The 16970-nt window shown below is 39.0% G+C and overlaps 1 protein-coding gene across 1 annotated transcript in view; it reads right to left on the reverse strand.

Moving 5' to 3' along the window:
• Positions 1-16970, reverse strand: part of myo16 (myosin XVI) — a 61741-nt gene that overhangs the window by 26452 nt on the left and 18319 nt on the right. Inside the window, exons 8-21 of the mRNA XM_033986740.2 lie at positions 15098-15173; positions 13010-13160; positions 12771-12921; positions 12587-12697; positions 10649-10714; positions 8927-9054; positions 7596-7701; positions 7068-7185; positions 6645-6792; positions 6054-6171; positions 4658-4775; positions 2916-2987; positions 2198-2339; positions 1590-1662 (exon numbers count right to left, since the gene is read on the reverse strand). Of these exons, the coding sequence (XP_033842631.1) occupies positions 1590-1662; positions 2198-2339; positions 2916-2987; positions 4658-4775; positions 6054-6171; positions 6645-6792; positions 7068-7185; positions 7596-7701; positions 8927-9054; positions 10649-10714; positions 12587-12697; positions 12771-12921; positions 13010-13160; positions 15098-15173 (1578 nt within the window). The remainder of the gene's footprint in view (positions 1-1589; positions 1663-2197; positions 2340-2915; positions 2988-4657; positions 4776-6053; positions 6172-6644; positions 6793-7067; positions 7186-7595; positions 7702-8926; positions 9055-10648; positions 10715-12586; positions 12698-12770; positions 12922-13009; positions 13161-15097; positions 15174-16970) is intronic.

The raw sequence follows: 16970 nt of genomic DNA on the forward strand, positions 1-16970 counted from the left end.
TTGTATGTCTGTCTGTCAAATGATCACTATATACAAGAAAATAAGCACAAATTACCCACCCATTGCAAATTATGTTTTTCTTGTTGCCATATTATTAAGTGAGGTAATAATAATATGTTTTGGACATTTTGTTTCATATATATTTTGTGTGTTTTGTGTTTTTTTGCTGCATTTTGTAACAGTGCATAAAAGGAGAGTAAACCAGCTGTAATACGTCACCAGACTTTATCTAATAGCCATGGAAATGATTTGGCTCCCAGTGTCTTTTCTTGCAACCCTCAAATTTGCAAATTTGTCCAGGCTTAGCACAGTAATAGTCTCTCATGATCTCATTGCGTTTTTGGATCATTTTAGATGATAAATTTACAAATTCTTCCATTTATACTAGCTAACATCCCATTGAATTCCTTTTAGGACTTTATTATTCATCATTTAACAACAGATTAAAAAATCTCTCTCACTTCCCTGTTCTGGCATTTGCTCCTAACCTTTCCACGACAGTAAAAGGTCATGTAAAGTCTCACATCCACTCAGATGTAGAGGTAGACTCAGGCCACGCACTCATCTCCGTTTCACACGCTGGCACAGCAACCAAAGTCAAACATGCTCAAGCCTAAATAAAAGCACCGCTGGTTCCACAGGGGGAGTGTGTAAGCTAGGAGTAGCAGCATAAGCACTTAGCCTCATGAACACGATGAATGGCCTGATTTACACCCAACAACACACACATCTACACAAATGCACACACACACACACCGTGATATACAGACTGGCGGGTCTGATCCCTGCTGCTCTTACAATAGAAGAGTCTATTAAAAGTGCATGCTTGATGAGCACATGACAGAATTATAGTCTGGAACAGGTGAGCTGCAATGAGCTACACTGTGTACTCTATAAAAAAGGATGCAATGCAAGCATTTTGTAAGAGTCACTTCGTGTTAAACAAAAAAACCCCAAAAAAAAATAGATAAAAGGAGGAGGGACCAGTACCATAACAAGAGAATTAAAAAAGTGGATTCACACATTAAAACTGGAACTAAATGGTAATAAACTAGAACTAAACCAGGACTAGAATGGGACCAAACCAAGTCTCTATTAGGAATCAAATTGGGCTCAAGCCAGGATCAAATGTGAAGATTCCCTTAAAAGGTTATATATGATCTATCCCCTTTTTTGTCTTTTGTAAATATAGTTAAAACTGTGTTGTTTTTCCAAACATTTCACAAGAATACCTTACCAGAATATTTCACACATATGTTTAACACTACACATTTCACAACACCGTAGACCCAGACTCAGGGATACAAACACAAACAATAGGTTGAGGCCAGCCAATTCCTCTGAAATCTCTCACAGAGGCCGCCATTGTGTCAGATCTAAGTTCATCTGAGGACAAGTGAACATGACGCTACACCCACCACAGACCTCACCTCATTCATTAGAACTAAACATGGAAATATTTCTGCAAACATCTCAACAATCTGATTTAGATTAGCTGGAATCCCACAACTGAGAGTTTTTTATTAGTTTTAGAGGACAATTTAAGCTAATGCTGACAGATGTTACATGAGGTGAAAATAGTGCCTTACCTGCTCAAAGCCATTTCGCTGAAGATCTTCAAAACCAAAAATGTCCAAAATGCTGATTTCTAGAGCAGGATTACTATGAGAAAAAGTGCAAAAAGTAAAAGATATTAAGTTGCAGTCATAACATTCCTGTAATGCGTAGTTTGTGTAACATCTGTAGGGAGTGCCATTGAGAAATGTATGACATAGTATTGGTGGGGTTCCTGTGTAAACAAGTGAAGCACAAACACATTCCTGAAGCAGAGGTTATCTGACTGGGAGTGATAAGAGTCCAAGCATCAACAATATCAAGGATCCTATGGCCTTGTTAGTGTTAAGGGCCTCCCTATAAACCTTGGCTGGGTCCTCCATCTCAAGCATGTTGTTATGTTTTTCCATTTCAGTGTTCAGTGCACATACCTATCGGGTCATGTCACAAACTATTACAAGAGTCTGCACTAAAATATGTGACAGAATTGGCTGTCACCACCATTCTGTGCGATGACTGATATATTTCAGTGATAGTATTCAGAATAACATTTCAACAATCTGAAGTTACTTAGAAACATTGGCTGAGCGCAGTATAAAGACACACAACAAAGACACAAACGTACACCCAGAGGGATACATACTGAGTGCTGTCCTCATGGCCTTGTAGGTAGTCATTGATACAGTTGACCAGATAACTGAAGAGGCGTCCATAGATGGCCTTGGCCAACTGGTCTCTGTACTGCTCTGATATTTCAACTGTGTGACGCCGAGTGATTACGTCACCTAGAAACAATATCATTTTATACAGAGAAATAAGCATTTGCAGATTGTAATTGATATGAAAAACGTCAATAAGCCTGTTGCTGTGTTGCTTGTTGTTTACACAGTATGTTATGTGCTTAGTATAAAAAAGATAATAAAAAAATAATCATTTATTGCTATTTTGTATAGTGTTACACAATACAAAAAAAGCTAATCAAATAAACATGTTATTGAAATTTGACAGTGTTTTGCAAATGTTGAGGTTTTACAGTTTTCCTGTGTGAACAATAAACTTGAAACAACCATGTACACTTAGTACCATAACTCACTGTAACATTCAAGTTCAAATCTAACGTGGGTCAGTTTGCTACAGTGTCTAATTCTATGCTAAGATATACTACTATACTCCTAAGAAGATAAGTGACTACAATATAATATCATAGCACCAGCATTGTATCATGATTGTCAGATAATGAGTAGTGATTGAAAGCATTTTACAGTAATGTCCCCTGACAATACACAGCAAACAAATCAAAACAAGTATTATGAGTGGGTGGCTCCCCGGGCCATGTTACTGCAGAGGTTGTGGGAACATACCTTTGAAGTATTGAACATCAGAGGTGAGGGCGGTACTCAAGTCATTGGAGCACACCTGCAGCATTCCAGCAACTGCAACAACAACAGTTATAGGAATAAACAAAACTGAAGGAACATTCTGAAAAATTGTTGAAGTACTTTTACAACCAAATAAGATCTACAAGCTTTGGCAACTATTTTAGACATTCTCTCTTACCCATACATTAAAAAACTATGTGTACGTGTACTTTTGCTCCAGGGGCCTACTGCTTCACTTTAGAGGTGGTCTTCAGCAAACCCAGGTAACAAAAAGCACTGTGTGTCTTTAGGTTCCTATGGCATTTTACTTCATTTATTTTCTGTTGTGAGGACATGTATGACTGCATTTAGAAATACCACTTGATATACCAGGACTGCATGATTAAATATGATCACACGATAAGCAAATAATAGTGAATATACAGTTTGAAGTGAATAGGGTCATTACGTCACATTAGAGCAAATAAAAAAAAATCCATTGTACCCAACAGCACAGCACCGATAAACAGGTTAGGGTCATATACGGATTGTTCAAAATTGATTGATTGAAGAGCCTGTGATGGTGACTCATGGGTTCATTTCTGAGCAGAGCGCTGAACACAAACAGGTGACACAGGCCCAGAAAAGCACTGCTGACATCACCAGCCATGACACTGCTCTGACAATGACCGGCTCTTTCCCATTCAGCCATGATGTCATTTGTTTACTGCCTCCCAAGGGTCAGAGGTCACAGGGAGCACATGTAACGAGTTGCATAATGAAGGAGAGAGGGGAGAGACGGAGAGTGAGAAAATAACATTGAGGGTAATGGCTGGGAAAGAGCGCGTTCCCCTCAGTGATCTCCCGTCACCATGGTTACGTTTTCGGAGAAATATGGCACAGCAAACAGGTGACTGTCTGGACCGAGATGTGAGCTGGCCAACTGCCCGGTCTCCAGTGGGATAACAATAACAGATAGAGAGGTACAGAGAAGGGGATCGGCAGAGGTACATTCACACAAACAGCGTCTATTTAAAAATGTCCCTGGCTACAGAAAATAATAACTGACACTATCTAACACTATGAAGAGATATTTTGGTCCTCGCGATGACAAAGATAGCAACGCAATGTTACTTTCCAATTTAAAACTTTGCAAACAGCTGTTAAACGCCCTCTAATTTTAGTTCTATAGCCTTCTCAATTATATAAAAACAAAAGCACAAACTCCATTGCTGCTCCTGTCACTATAGTTTAAGAACACAATCTGAACAAGACAGTTTGTGCCCTGACACATTATACTGAAGGTATCTTTCAACATTCCTCATGTTGTAACAGTTTTGCTGGGCTTCAGATGATCACAATGTTCTTAAGGCCAAGAACATTTAATACAGATGGGGGAAGCTAAAATGAATGTTGTTAAAATGCAGATTATTGTTGTTATATAGTGAAGTCTTAGGCTTGTCACTAGTAGAAATGGTCAAGTTCAATATTTGTTTTCTTATGAGAATACAACATAATCAATAGGGAAATGTGTCTCTTGACCCGCAACTGGGAGTACATGACATTATCCCACTCTAGAATCTGAAAAGCATCACTTATTTACACATAAAAACACATTAAAATCCTGTTATATAGAGGAGATTAAATGTCTAGTGTGACTAATGCAGTTTTATTTTCATGATCCCAGGATCCATAACCGGAGCACATGAGAGGACAGAGGAGCTAATGGTGACAGCAACACTGACCCCTGTCCAGCAGTGGCAGGTCCGAAGGGAGCGCTGTATCCACATCTGTCACAGCGCTAAAGTGCACGTCCCCCAAATGCAGTACAGCGGCCAGCAGCGAGAACACGGACTCCACTTCCTAAACACACAACAACCACACACCAGCTGTTAATGAAAGATGATGATGATGATGACGGAACACGGTGAAATTAAGTCACATCTAGTTCTGAAGAGTGATCGTGGACATATGCCTCTATGTTGTGAGTTTTATCCCAACTCAGGCAATTTTCCGAATGTCTCTTCCCACTCTTCACCTATATTTCATGCCATACTACACTGTGGCATTCAGGTGCACACAAAGTCATATCTAAAAAGCACGGAAGATATATTTTACATTCATAAATTAATGTGTAAAATGTGTAGTGATGTTGTTTTTGCATTATTATAAGTACGGTATTAGTTTTTCTTTAATCTATACTTTGACAAATAAAGGATGTTCTGAAATGGCATTACTGGATGTATTTTTTTTTTATAAAACGACAATGAAAGCCTTAATCAAACATTTTCTCTACAAAGCTGATAACACATCAGCACTTTCATTCACATAATTCTCTCTTCTTATCCGACTCTTCCTTCCTCTGTGCCCTTGAGCAGAGGACGCCTAATGGAGTACCCTATTACACGTGGCTCTGAGAGGGGGAGGTTCCTTGTGTGTGTGTGTGTGTCCCTGTGTTGGTGTGAATATGCACTTTCTCCAGGCGTGATGCTGGAGCAGATATCTGAAAGATAAACACTCACATTAGTCTCTGTCTGACATATCTACAGTCAGACCCCCTCTACAGTGCAGTGGGAATAGAAGAAAAGGAGGAAACTAAGCAATAGGGGTGTTAATGAAGATTGACCTCTGGGTCCGAGCTGTGAGTCCTCTCCTGATGAGAGCTTAGACACAAACCAAGGGGTGGTCTGTCACTTACACTACTCTAACATCTACACTTGTGTTCATCACTGAATTGTTTCAGAGGATACTGGTGCCTTCTGATGAAACCAATATCCCTGTGCTTTCCCCATGGCCTGCTCCCCCACATCGACTGTTAGATTAAAAGGTGAAATGGTGGTCATTTACTGCTGACAGATGCTGACTGGAAATCTAAGAATAGAACGTGATAATGGGCTGGGAGCACAGCTGGTGAAGTACAGGACATGCTGTGCCACTGTACACAGATACACTGTGCATGTGTCTGCCTCAGGCACAGTTTTAAGAGTCTTTACATTCATAATTAAATCAAGTTATGACAAGGTGAAGGTTGACACTGCATGAGATACATTTAATTAGAACTTCATAGACACTATTTTATATGTTCAGGCACACAGTCATCTATTTAAAATGAGACATCAAATCATAATGATGTGCCAATACCTGTTTGTTGAAGCCTAGTGCTCGGAGGGCTTGCTTCACAACTGAAAGACGTTCTTTGCTTTGTGGTGAGGCTGTAGCAACTGGAGGGTTTTCCCCAGGAGCAAGTCCCCTAAGGTACCTGAAATCAAATTATACATGGTACACATATAAATCAAATGCAAATCAAAAGTATTTTCAAATGCAAACACAAATCAGACTCCAAACTAATTAATGAATGTGACCAAATGTATAGGGCAGAAGTACTTTATTAAAATTATATTCAGTTCTTTATATTTATCAATTGGGCACACACTGTGCTGCAATGAGGCGACATTCAAATGTAAAGTATGTTATCACTAGAAAGTCAATAAATGGTATCATCAGCACATATAGACTGTAGCCTAACCTTGATAGGAGCCTATTGTACATAGAGTTTGCACCACCTCGAGCAAATGTCAGATATGGCTGTTGACATGCAAGGCCAATATGATTACACATTACCACCCAAACAGTGGGTAGAAACATCAAGTGGTAAAAATGAGCATGGGCCTCATGAGCCTCAGCCACAAACATGACCATAGTTTAGAGTCATTTTATTTACATGTACTGTACCTGTGAGCCAGAACATTGTTTAAGTAAAGTGCACTCTTCTCCTCCGCTGAGAGGCCCTCAGCCATCAGATGGAAAATAGTGAAGTTGTATTGTTGAGGAGGCATATGGACCAGACGAGACTTCTCCAGCATGTAGGGAATCACCCGTGCTGTAAAGAAAACAAGCCACTTTAAGTACACAGGAGACAGAACCTTTTATAGATCCTATAGCAGAAAACATGTGTCTGTGATTAATAACCTCTTTAAGAGTAATCAAATGAAAAGGAAGGTGAATTCAGGTAAGCAGAGGGAAACTATATATGATCTTTTACTGCCCTCTGCTGGTTTATTCAACTTTTCTGCATTGCAATTGGGAGCATAATTAGATATATATATCGCTTATTTACTTTTGGACAAAAAAAGACACATAGTCCCAAAAGCATACCTCGGATTATTGTCCTACTCTTTTCACAGTACTGAATATTCAAAAGCTTAATGAAGCGGCTGGAGTTGTTGTTTTGCTGTGTTTTAGCGTGACCAAAAGCTTCCAGAACAGAGTTTACCTGCAAATACACAACACATGACATTAGCATTACAATGCACATATAAAGTCTTTCAAAGTCATATTTTAAAATGCAAAAACAATTGTGTCTTTACATTTCCATCCACTAGATGTCAGTGTGTCTACATTTTCAGTAGTAAATGTCCTCTGATGAATACAGAGCAGGCTGACCTAGATATTGACTCATATTGATGAGTTCATCAGAATATCATAGCACTTAACATTAATTGCATGAGAAGAGAAGGAAATCTATGTCCCTATGGATAGTGCACTATAAATGCTACGAGGAAGCCATTTTTACACTAGCTGCCCTTCAACATTTTCTCATCCATTAAGTTGTCCGTGCCACACCCCTTGTCAATATCATCACTTGAATGCTTTCCTGAAAAAAAAGCTAAGACTCAGACTTACATGTTTCATTCTGGAGTCCAGGGAAAATCCCTTGGAGCTGGACCGAGCGCTCAGGTGCCTCACGATGTGCTTACAAACTTCTGTCTTCCCAGAACCACTCTCTCCACTGCAATGACAAAGCAATAAAAAGGAATACATTTTGTTTATTTTGATCAAAAATACTGAGGTTCAATGCATGATTTTGAGAATAAATGAGTCTTCATCATGTACCTCATGAGCCACTCTATTTTGTACCATGCATATATCTACAAAAACAACCATTTTCACCAGATATTTGACACCAGGAGCCTGTTTTACATTTATCACAAGGTTGCATTAATCAAACATATGGTGCATCTGCAGTGGCTTATTCACATGTACATCCCTATACACTGGCCTGGGACATGTGTACTAACAGCAAACAGATGGCTTGAGAAGGTCAGAGGCTTCAGTAATAGCCCCAATGAGAGATGCTGGTTGTCCCTGTGTATCTGCTGCTAACAGCTTTGCAGAGAGTCCGGTCTCAAGGCCTCTGCCCTGTCTTTTCATTTACTAGTTTTTATTGGATTTCAAGGGCATTTTTCTGCACTCCAAGAAGATTAAGGCTGCCGGTTGCTAAAGTGTGTGGTGTCTGGGATTTGATGAGGTTAATATGTGACAGGTTAGACTCCTCTTTTCACATAGACAACATACTTTTATTTATAATTGTTCTTCCTGGCTGAACATGAGCAATAGATGTGCCATGAGAAAAAGGTATGTCACCAAGCAACCATGCTGTTCTCAAAAGCCAAAGACTGCTATTTTATACAATAACTTATACAAAAAGTCTCCCTTCACAAACTGCCACTTGATTATTGCTGTATTTATGATGGTACTATCTCACCAAACTAAGTAATAATTAGAAAAACATGAAATCTTTAAATGTGCCTTGACTTTTAAGAAAGCAACTAAGACATTGCAAACTGTTATTTTTGTATCTGGTCTGACCATGTGCATTGTTGTGTGTGATTGAGTTGGAGAGAGCATGTGGTCGGGGTACATTAAGTTGCCAGATTGGTTACAACTCAGCAGGAATGTTAGGAGAGCCGGAACGGGATTTAATTGCTAACAGGAAGCAGCGCTGTCAAACTGAGAGACAACGACCATGACAATGCTCAAGCGAACCTCCATGTTTTTGCTGACCTAAACTGACATACCTCTTGGCCTATTCTTGCCCTCAGGTGAACGTAGCAGATGGATAACAGAGAGGTGTGGACAAACCAGGTGGCTATTGTAATTCATTTGATGTTATTAGTGCAATAATAACTCTGTTGGTTTCCCTGCAAGGTTGAAGTGAAAAAACTAGAGCATACCTTAATATAAAACACTGAGGCCGCCTCTCCTGCAGCATCATGTGGTACGCCCTCTCTGCTGAGGAGAAGATGTGAGGAGGTAAAGAGGAGCAGAGGCGCCCGGTCGAGCTCAGATACAACTGACTCACCTGGGGAAAAAAGATGAAATGATGAAGAATTGAGTAGCTGAGGTTAATCTGCATACCAAGTTCGATTAGTGAAATGCATGGTGTCCATTGAGTATCTTTACAGTTAAAAAAAATGCATTAAAAAGGCAAATTATATGATATCCTAATAAGATTTGTTCGGTTGTACTCAGTTGTTACAAAAGTTTTTAATCAAATTGCATTTTTATATTGCAGGCATCCTGTTGATTAAAGAGGAATCCTTTTGAATCAACCCCTAAAAAATGTCTACTCCTCAAGAGAAGCGACAAATGTGTGTCATGGGTTCTACGGGGCTATGCTAAAAACATTGTGTATCGAACAAACAGGACAGATACAGAGCATTACTGAACTAAAGCAAAATATAACAGATGTGATTGCAGTACAGTAAGGCAAGAATACAGTATGGCAAGAAATCCAGTGCCGTCTTAATGTGCTCTGTGCGACTAATGGTGCGCATATAGAGGTGTATTAAATGAGGTCAAAAACTTTGGAAACTACTGAGTACAATAGAACAAGTCTGATTAATATATCTTATCAATTGCCTTTGTCATACTTTTTTATTGTAAAGAGACTTAATGGACACCCTGTATTTTTAAATCCAATGAAGGTTTGTTTTAGTATTTAGTAAGAACACAACAAGTAAAATTAATACTACTCACAAACTCTATTATTTAGTTCGGTTGATTTAGATAAGGTTAATTTAAAGTAATTATCAGATTTTGATATATTTAATAGTCCATATTATGTCCACATTCTTTAATAGTCTATATATCCACATTATACATTTACACAGACATCAATCTGACGATAATTTAAAAATTATATTGAGATGATGCAATGTAGACACGGTGATATAAACCAATAAACTGCCATCATGACCCAGATTTTTGCTCAGGTTTTTCTAAAAATACAAACGCAGGCACCAGACACAAACAAGCAAATGATTAAAAAGTAATATGAACTCGTCTGCCTTGGTGCACAGGGACGACGCACAACATAATGGAAAAAATGATATTATGCTTAGCCCCTAAGACTTTCTGTTACATACAGTAAACAAGACAATATTTTTATGCTCTAATCTTTTTGCTGTGGTAGTATATTTAAGAGATGAGCCTGGCTGCAGACTACCAGATCAGAGGGGGTGTCAGACAGTTGGAAGACGTGCTATTTGTAACATATGTCCATATAATATTGGCTTCACTACACTCTCAGCGTGATATGGCGCCTGGAGTGATTCCAGCGCTGGGCAGGACAGTCAGATGTGTCTGGGTTTGTTATTCATGAATGAAAGAATATCACTGACATCAACATGTTTATGTATTAATAAAAAGAATTGGAAGTGTTTTTTCATGTAATCATATAATGTAATTTGAAATGAATCTAGTATTGGTTTCCTTTGTACAGTGTAACTTGAAAATCCTTGGGTGAACTTGCGCTGTCAGCTTTTTGCTTTGCATCAGTGCCGGGAAGATTACATTATTTATCAAACCACAATCTCCATTGACTCTTTAGAGCAAGGTTATTGTATGTAAAGATGTCTCACTCACTTCTGTTCAGTTAACCTTTTAATACTTACCAAAGTTGAATAAATAGGCAATTCTTTATTTGGGTTGACCAGTAGAATAATGTGTCCAATGTAAGTCTGAAAAAACAAACAACACAGCATATATTACCATTGCACATCTTTATAATTTCGCTTTCTGCTGACTATGTATAAATGAATATGTAACAGCATGAGAAATTAGCCCCACTGACCCAGTAACCTTCCCCAGTCAACACACCACACATCTGCCCCTCCACAGTTCACTCATTCAGACCCTACGGCAAATGATAAAAATAACTCTCTCAATTTCCGACTGCATTTCTATCTCTCCATTGCTGCCACAGTCCCAGCGGCGGTTAGACAGTTAACCCTTCCTCCCATGAGATAACACAGGCGTCGCTGACATTCACCAACACGCTCTGTCCTTAGGCTGTGGCTCAAGGTTGATGATACCAACTAGCCCCTCAGGAAGACAACAAATGCACTCGACTTATGTAGATTTTTTAAATAAGGGATGTAGTGAATGATTAATTAGGGACATGAAATGGTAGAAAACCCATGAAATGAGGGGGCACAGTGTAGAAAAGTGTGATTACAAAGATGTAAGACATAAGACAAAACTGACCAATACAAATCCACAAATTTAATCTGTTCAAGACCTGATGCTGGACAGTGCCAAGTTACATTTATAGTTATAGCTCCGCAAGTAATTTTTAAATACAATTGTACTCCTTGGAGACATTTCTACACACCCTATTTTTTACATATATTTGAGTAATTTATTTTACATTGTATAGCGTAATCTTACTTGAGAAAAAGGTTTGTCTGTAAGTGACAAAAGCAAAAACATGTTGGCAATACTACATTTGTGTTTCGTTTATTGCTCCTTCAGATATATTTTAATTTTCCTGATTTTTGTGGTACATACTTTGAAAGTACTAGATGATGAACATAATGTTTTGTCTTTCTAATTAATTCAACTTCAAATTATGAATCCGATGTTACGTCCAGACAATTACTCTTACTTGAAAAGTAGTTGCCCCAAATACATATTTTTTCAACAATTTTGGCTACTTTACCCACCTTTGATCTAGACTGGGGTGGGAAGTGCACATAGTTACGACATTTAATTTTGTGTGATCATCTGTAGATATTAAAACATGTATATTGTGGCAGTAAATACAATTATCATTTTTTTCTTTTCTGTTTTTTTCTTTTTGTCTGTGTGTTGGGGCAGTGGTCTTGCTATTCTGGCACAAGGGACAGAGAGAAGGGAAAGCACAACCATCAAAGACCCCCGTAGCAGACCACCCTGCTGAGAGCATATGGACCATTCACAGCTTTTGTCCAAGCCCACTTTTCCTTTCAAATGCATCACTCCCATAAATATCTATAGAAAATTCTCATATAAATCACCTAAAGTATTCTATCTTCCGAGCTGGATGAACTCTGGAATTGTCAGTTTAATTTCCTCTTTTCCATCTCCCTTATATTATCCTGTATCCATGTCCCCTGCTGTGGATTCGCCTACTGCCTGTGGCCCTCCTGGTTTCCATAATAACACACAATTACCAGCAGCTCCTCACTACACAGCTCTTCATTGATCTGACTCCAGCCTTTGCTCAAAATATCCCAATAGAGACACAGAGCCAAAGTTTTAAAGGAAGGATGGAAATTACAGCATTGTAATAGGCAAAACTGTTGGATATGGATGGATTTTTTTTCAGTCAATCTCAATGATATTGATTTTGCCATTGTCACCAGTGGCTGAGCGCAATGACATTTACCAGGGCTAAAAGAAAATGCTAAATTATGACCTCAAAAACTAGGAGAGAAGGTGCTTACTAAAGAGGAAAGGTTGAATGTGATATGTGACGTTATTCTGACAGGGATGTATCTGCTTGTTCTAATAAATTATTGATGGTGAGCATGAGTTTTTGAAATGTGAAACAAGAGCATTAAAAAGCTTACATAGATTTGGTCGTTCCCAAAGCGTTTCTGCATCTCGTAGAGGAGACTGCTGTCGGTGAGCTCACTCAGTGATGCCAGGTCATCATTGGGCGCTGGAGGCATCAACTTGACCTAAAAGCCATTTAAGGAAATGTCAAATAAACAGTAAACACATTTGCATAAGTCATATGTTGGTAACAGGCACCTGCTCAAGTTTGCTAGTTCCAGAGCTGAATGGGCTATCAAGGCCATTGTCCTGAGAAGGCTGTCGAGTCAAGCCTCCACCTGCCTCCCGAAACATCGCACACTTCTCCAGAAAACTGTCCCGTTTAGAGATGGACACACCAAATGGATTCCTGTATAAGAAACAGTGCAAAACATTAAAATGGAAAAGATTTGATATGACCAGCATACCAAGCTCCAGTTATGTGTGCCAACACTCACAAGTTCTTCACAGGGGTGTTGAGGTCTTGCAGTGCACTTTCTTCCAGTTGGTCAGTTGAGGGCAGAGGGGATGATGGGTCTTTTAGTCTCTGTAACCAGTTTTCCTCTGCACTCAGAAGCATTTCAGCTATGGGCTGAGATGCAGCGATATCTAAACAAAACACAATGTGAAATTCAGTGCACTATATTTCAACTCCAGTTATTAAATTCTTATGTATTATACCTCACACGCTGATCTACTTCAACGTTGGCTACACTTTATAATAACATCTTAATTAGCCTTAATAAAGCATGAAGAAAGACATAAATATTAATAGTTAAGAATGATTCTGGCTTGCAACCACTTATTAAAAGGGGTCAGATTTAAGAGTTAGGGTCAGAGGTATTAATTCAGTAGTTACTAAGCTTGAATCATTCTTAATACACTATTTGTTCTTGAATTAAAGCTTTCTTCAAGTTTCTTTTAGATTAATTAGGCACGGCTATTAGAAAGTGTTACCACAACTTTGAAAGTTCTCTTTCAGTAGGTGAAGTTAACTTATTTGGCCTATTATCTCAAAAACCTGATACATTCTTAATACCATCTTCAGGCAAACCAATTCAAGTAAGTTTATTTGTATAACACAATTCACAACCAAACTAATACAAAGTGCTGTATGGAATAAGAAAGACAAATCACAATGCAAACAAATCAAAAGATAAAGATAAAACATAAAATTAACAATAAAAAAGAAGAGTGCAGAATAAAAACCTTTCAGTCATACACAGCTAAACAAAACTGTTTTGAGCCTGAACTTAAACTTTGTTAAAGTCGAGGTGTGTCTCATCTTTACAAGTTAGTGTTCAAGTTCTTAGGTTTAAAATAACTCTTTAGTCCCCTTTGCCCCGACAAACTCTGCTCCTATTTTAGATCCTTGGGGAGGACGGAGCACCACTATAGCATGTGAGTGCCGCACTGGATCATCCATCTGTGCTTAAGATGAGAGAGGAGTGTGGGTTACCTATGTCTGTAATGAGGTCTAACAGGGCACAGGGGAGGGGAATGGCTTTGGTCCATCTTTTTATTTCAGCCTGACTGACAGCTCCCTGGACCCCCATCTCCAGCCTGGTGTCTCTGCTGTCATGTGGCTACTAACAGCGGCATTGGTGTGTTCCAAATGAAAAAAGGGGTTGATTGTGCAGGTCTCAGAGGGCTTGTCTCACGTCCATTCCGGGCCGCCATGCTCCAAGAGAGTATTGATTAACGCCCAAGTGAGATGTGATAAAGCCGTGAGATTGAGTAGTGTGAGGCGGCCATGTTGTTTGAAGTTCACTAGTAGAGGTTACGCGGTAGAAGCAAAGCCAGTGTTATCTTCACACACATTAAATAGTATTTAGACAGCTCACATGTGTAACTCATGTGTAAATCCAACAACTAAGGTCTAAGAGCAGATTTCAGTTTATAAATCCTAAACATGATACTGTGACTAACACGGATTATCTCACCATTATGTCACCTGTTATTCAATGCAAAAGTGAACATTTTCTCAGCACTTGATGCGTTTCAAGGATCAAATCAGGACAGTTCTCTAAAGGTAATGTGAGTATGTAGTGGTCCATCAATGTTCTCATAACCCAAATACAATGAATATTCTCATAACCTATCGACTAATTATGCTTGAAATACATAAAACGTGTAATAAAATATGCCTGATCCTGAACAAAAATGTGCTCTATACCAAGTAACTGAAATTCTCCATGCAGTGACATGAATAATGATATGTTTTCTAAATACGTGCTTTTAATTAATTGCACCAGCCCCTTCGTAATTAACACCCATATTTGGTCTTTCCTTCACTAATTAACGAGCCCTCTGTTTCGGATACACATGTGCAGTGAAGGCAACATACTCATTAGCACTGCGGGTTACTGTGTTTGTTTTCTATTATCACACTCATGATCATTTTGCATATTAACAGGCTGATCGTGATGAAGTCAAAATCCATTTCCTGGTGTCTTTGCATCATTAACTTCTGTTTGCCAAAATATAACAGCCCATATCCGACAATCTCAAGACATTTTTACACGGAGAGTATTACAATGGGTTACCTGAGGGCTTGTCTTGGTTGCAGTTTAAAAGTGTAGGGTCCGCTCTGTGTTTCAGCAGCTGGTTAACGATGCTTGTCTGTAACATTGAGCAAAACAAATCATTATACGCAACAGAATCTGAAGTCTCTCGTTAAGTGATTTTCGACTGCGTTTGGGCGGAGTAAAAAAACAAAAAGAAGAAAGAAAAAAACACCAACTTTCAAACGAACTGTGTAACAATTCAGAACATGTTTGTAGGTTTAGAAATTGCACTTTCTCAAACTGCGATTCCGATTCAACTGTGATACATTGTGCAGACTTATTATTATTTATTTACAGTTTTGCATAGCTGTAATCTCACAGTACTGAAAATAAATGCAGGGAACTATGACATCCACACTAAAGCCTGTGACTCAGCACATTGGGTCAAACAGTGTAACCCGGGCCAACAGCTGGGAGTGTATAGTATCTCGCCTCAAACTCAGCTGTGCTCACGCTCTATAAATACAGTACGGACGTCACTAACAGCAAACATATGAACCCCTTTAATGAGCCAGGGTAAACTGAAGGAGCACAAAAAAGTTGTCTGAATGGCGGGTCAGTGTGCACCCATTGACCAGTCAAATATTGTGTTTTTTGAGATATTGGGGCAAGATACAGGAAAAATGCTCAAGTCACTGATAAGGAAAAAAAACACTTTCTGTGAGCTAGAGGGCTGACCACTTTGCCACTGTGCCAAATACGGCCGCAGCAGAAAGTGGATGAGTTAAATGTTCTGAAGCACTAGCATTTCTTGACTCTTTTGATATGAATTAAAAGCACATAAATTAATCCCATCCCACTAGGTCTAAACTATATTTCCTCACCAAACACAAAATTATTCAACTCTTTTCCCCAGAGAAGGCAACTTGAAAAGCTCAGAGTCAAGCTAAGAGAGCAGAAAGCCAGGGTTGAACTTATCACAAGACAGGCAGAGGAAAGCTTAATTAGCTGCAGTAATGGGGTCGTACATCTTCTAAGAGGGTCAATCTGTAGTACGAATGCCACACTGCTAAAAGGTCTTTGGGTCCAGTGTAGCAGGTAGCTTTCTGCTCGCCATTTGTTATTTCATCATTGAGTAAAACCTCTTATTACCAGAAGCTGTGGTTTTACTTGGGCGGTTACGGACGTGTTGAAATGTCCTGTGTTGCCCTTATGTCACAAGAAGACGGCTACAACACTGAAGTAACAGGAAGTGAGAAGGCCAGGGACTCGTTGCTATGCAGGAAGCAGAGGAGAGGTCTGGCATCAGTACAGTCGTGATGGCTGGAGTGATTTAGTACTTCAAGAGGAACCCAATCGATTATCCCATCCTCTCCACTGCCACTCCTTTGTCAGATGCACTTACATACTGGAGTAGATAGGCACATGCAAAGTAACAGTAAATGCCAAGTGCAACCGGTAAGAAGGACGGCGTGATAAGACGAGGTGGTGAAAGGTTGGGTTACTCTATATATAGAAACTCACAACAAATTAGTTATTTTTGGATCACTGCTAAGCTTCAAGTGTGTGTTGAAATGTTGAATATGCTGGAAAAGGGTATTATTAAGATTATGTACAGTTCAGTGCGTGCAACTATCCATTCTGTCTTTGGGGGGATTACAGTAGCTGGGTTGTTATTGTAAAACATGCAGAACCAAATCATCTCTGGATACATTTTAATGGTGAGTAAAAAACAATGATTAGGTCTGATTGGCATTAAAGAGATCTGATCATCAAAAACACCTGGTGATATGTGTCAGTTAATCAATTAATATATAGAGTAACTAAACTATAAAATAACTCTTTCAGTCTTTAACATTTCTCTTTCATTAGTTTGTCCAGGAAGAAATGAGATATAACTGTTTACATGACA

This window comes from Periophthalmus magnuspinnatus, chromosome 21 (assembly GCF_009829125.3).
Source record: "Periophthalmus magnuspinnatus isolate fPerMag1 chromosome 21, fPerMag1.2.pri, whole genome shotgun sequence".
Lineage (NCBI taxonomy): Eukaryota > Metazoa > Chordata > Actinopteri > Gobiiformes > Gobiidae > Periophthalmus > Periophthalmus magnuspinnatus.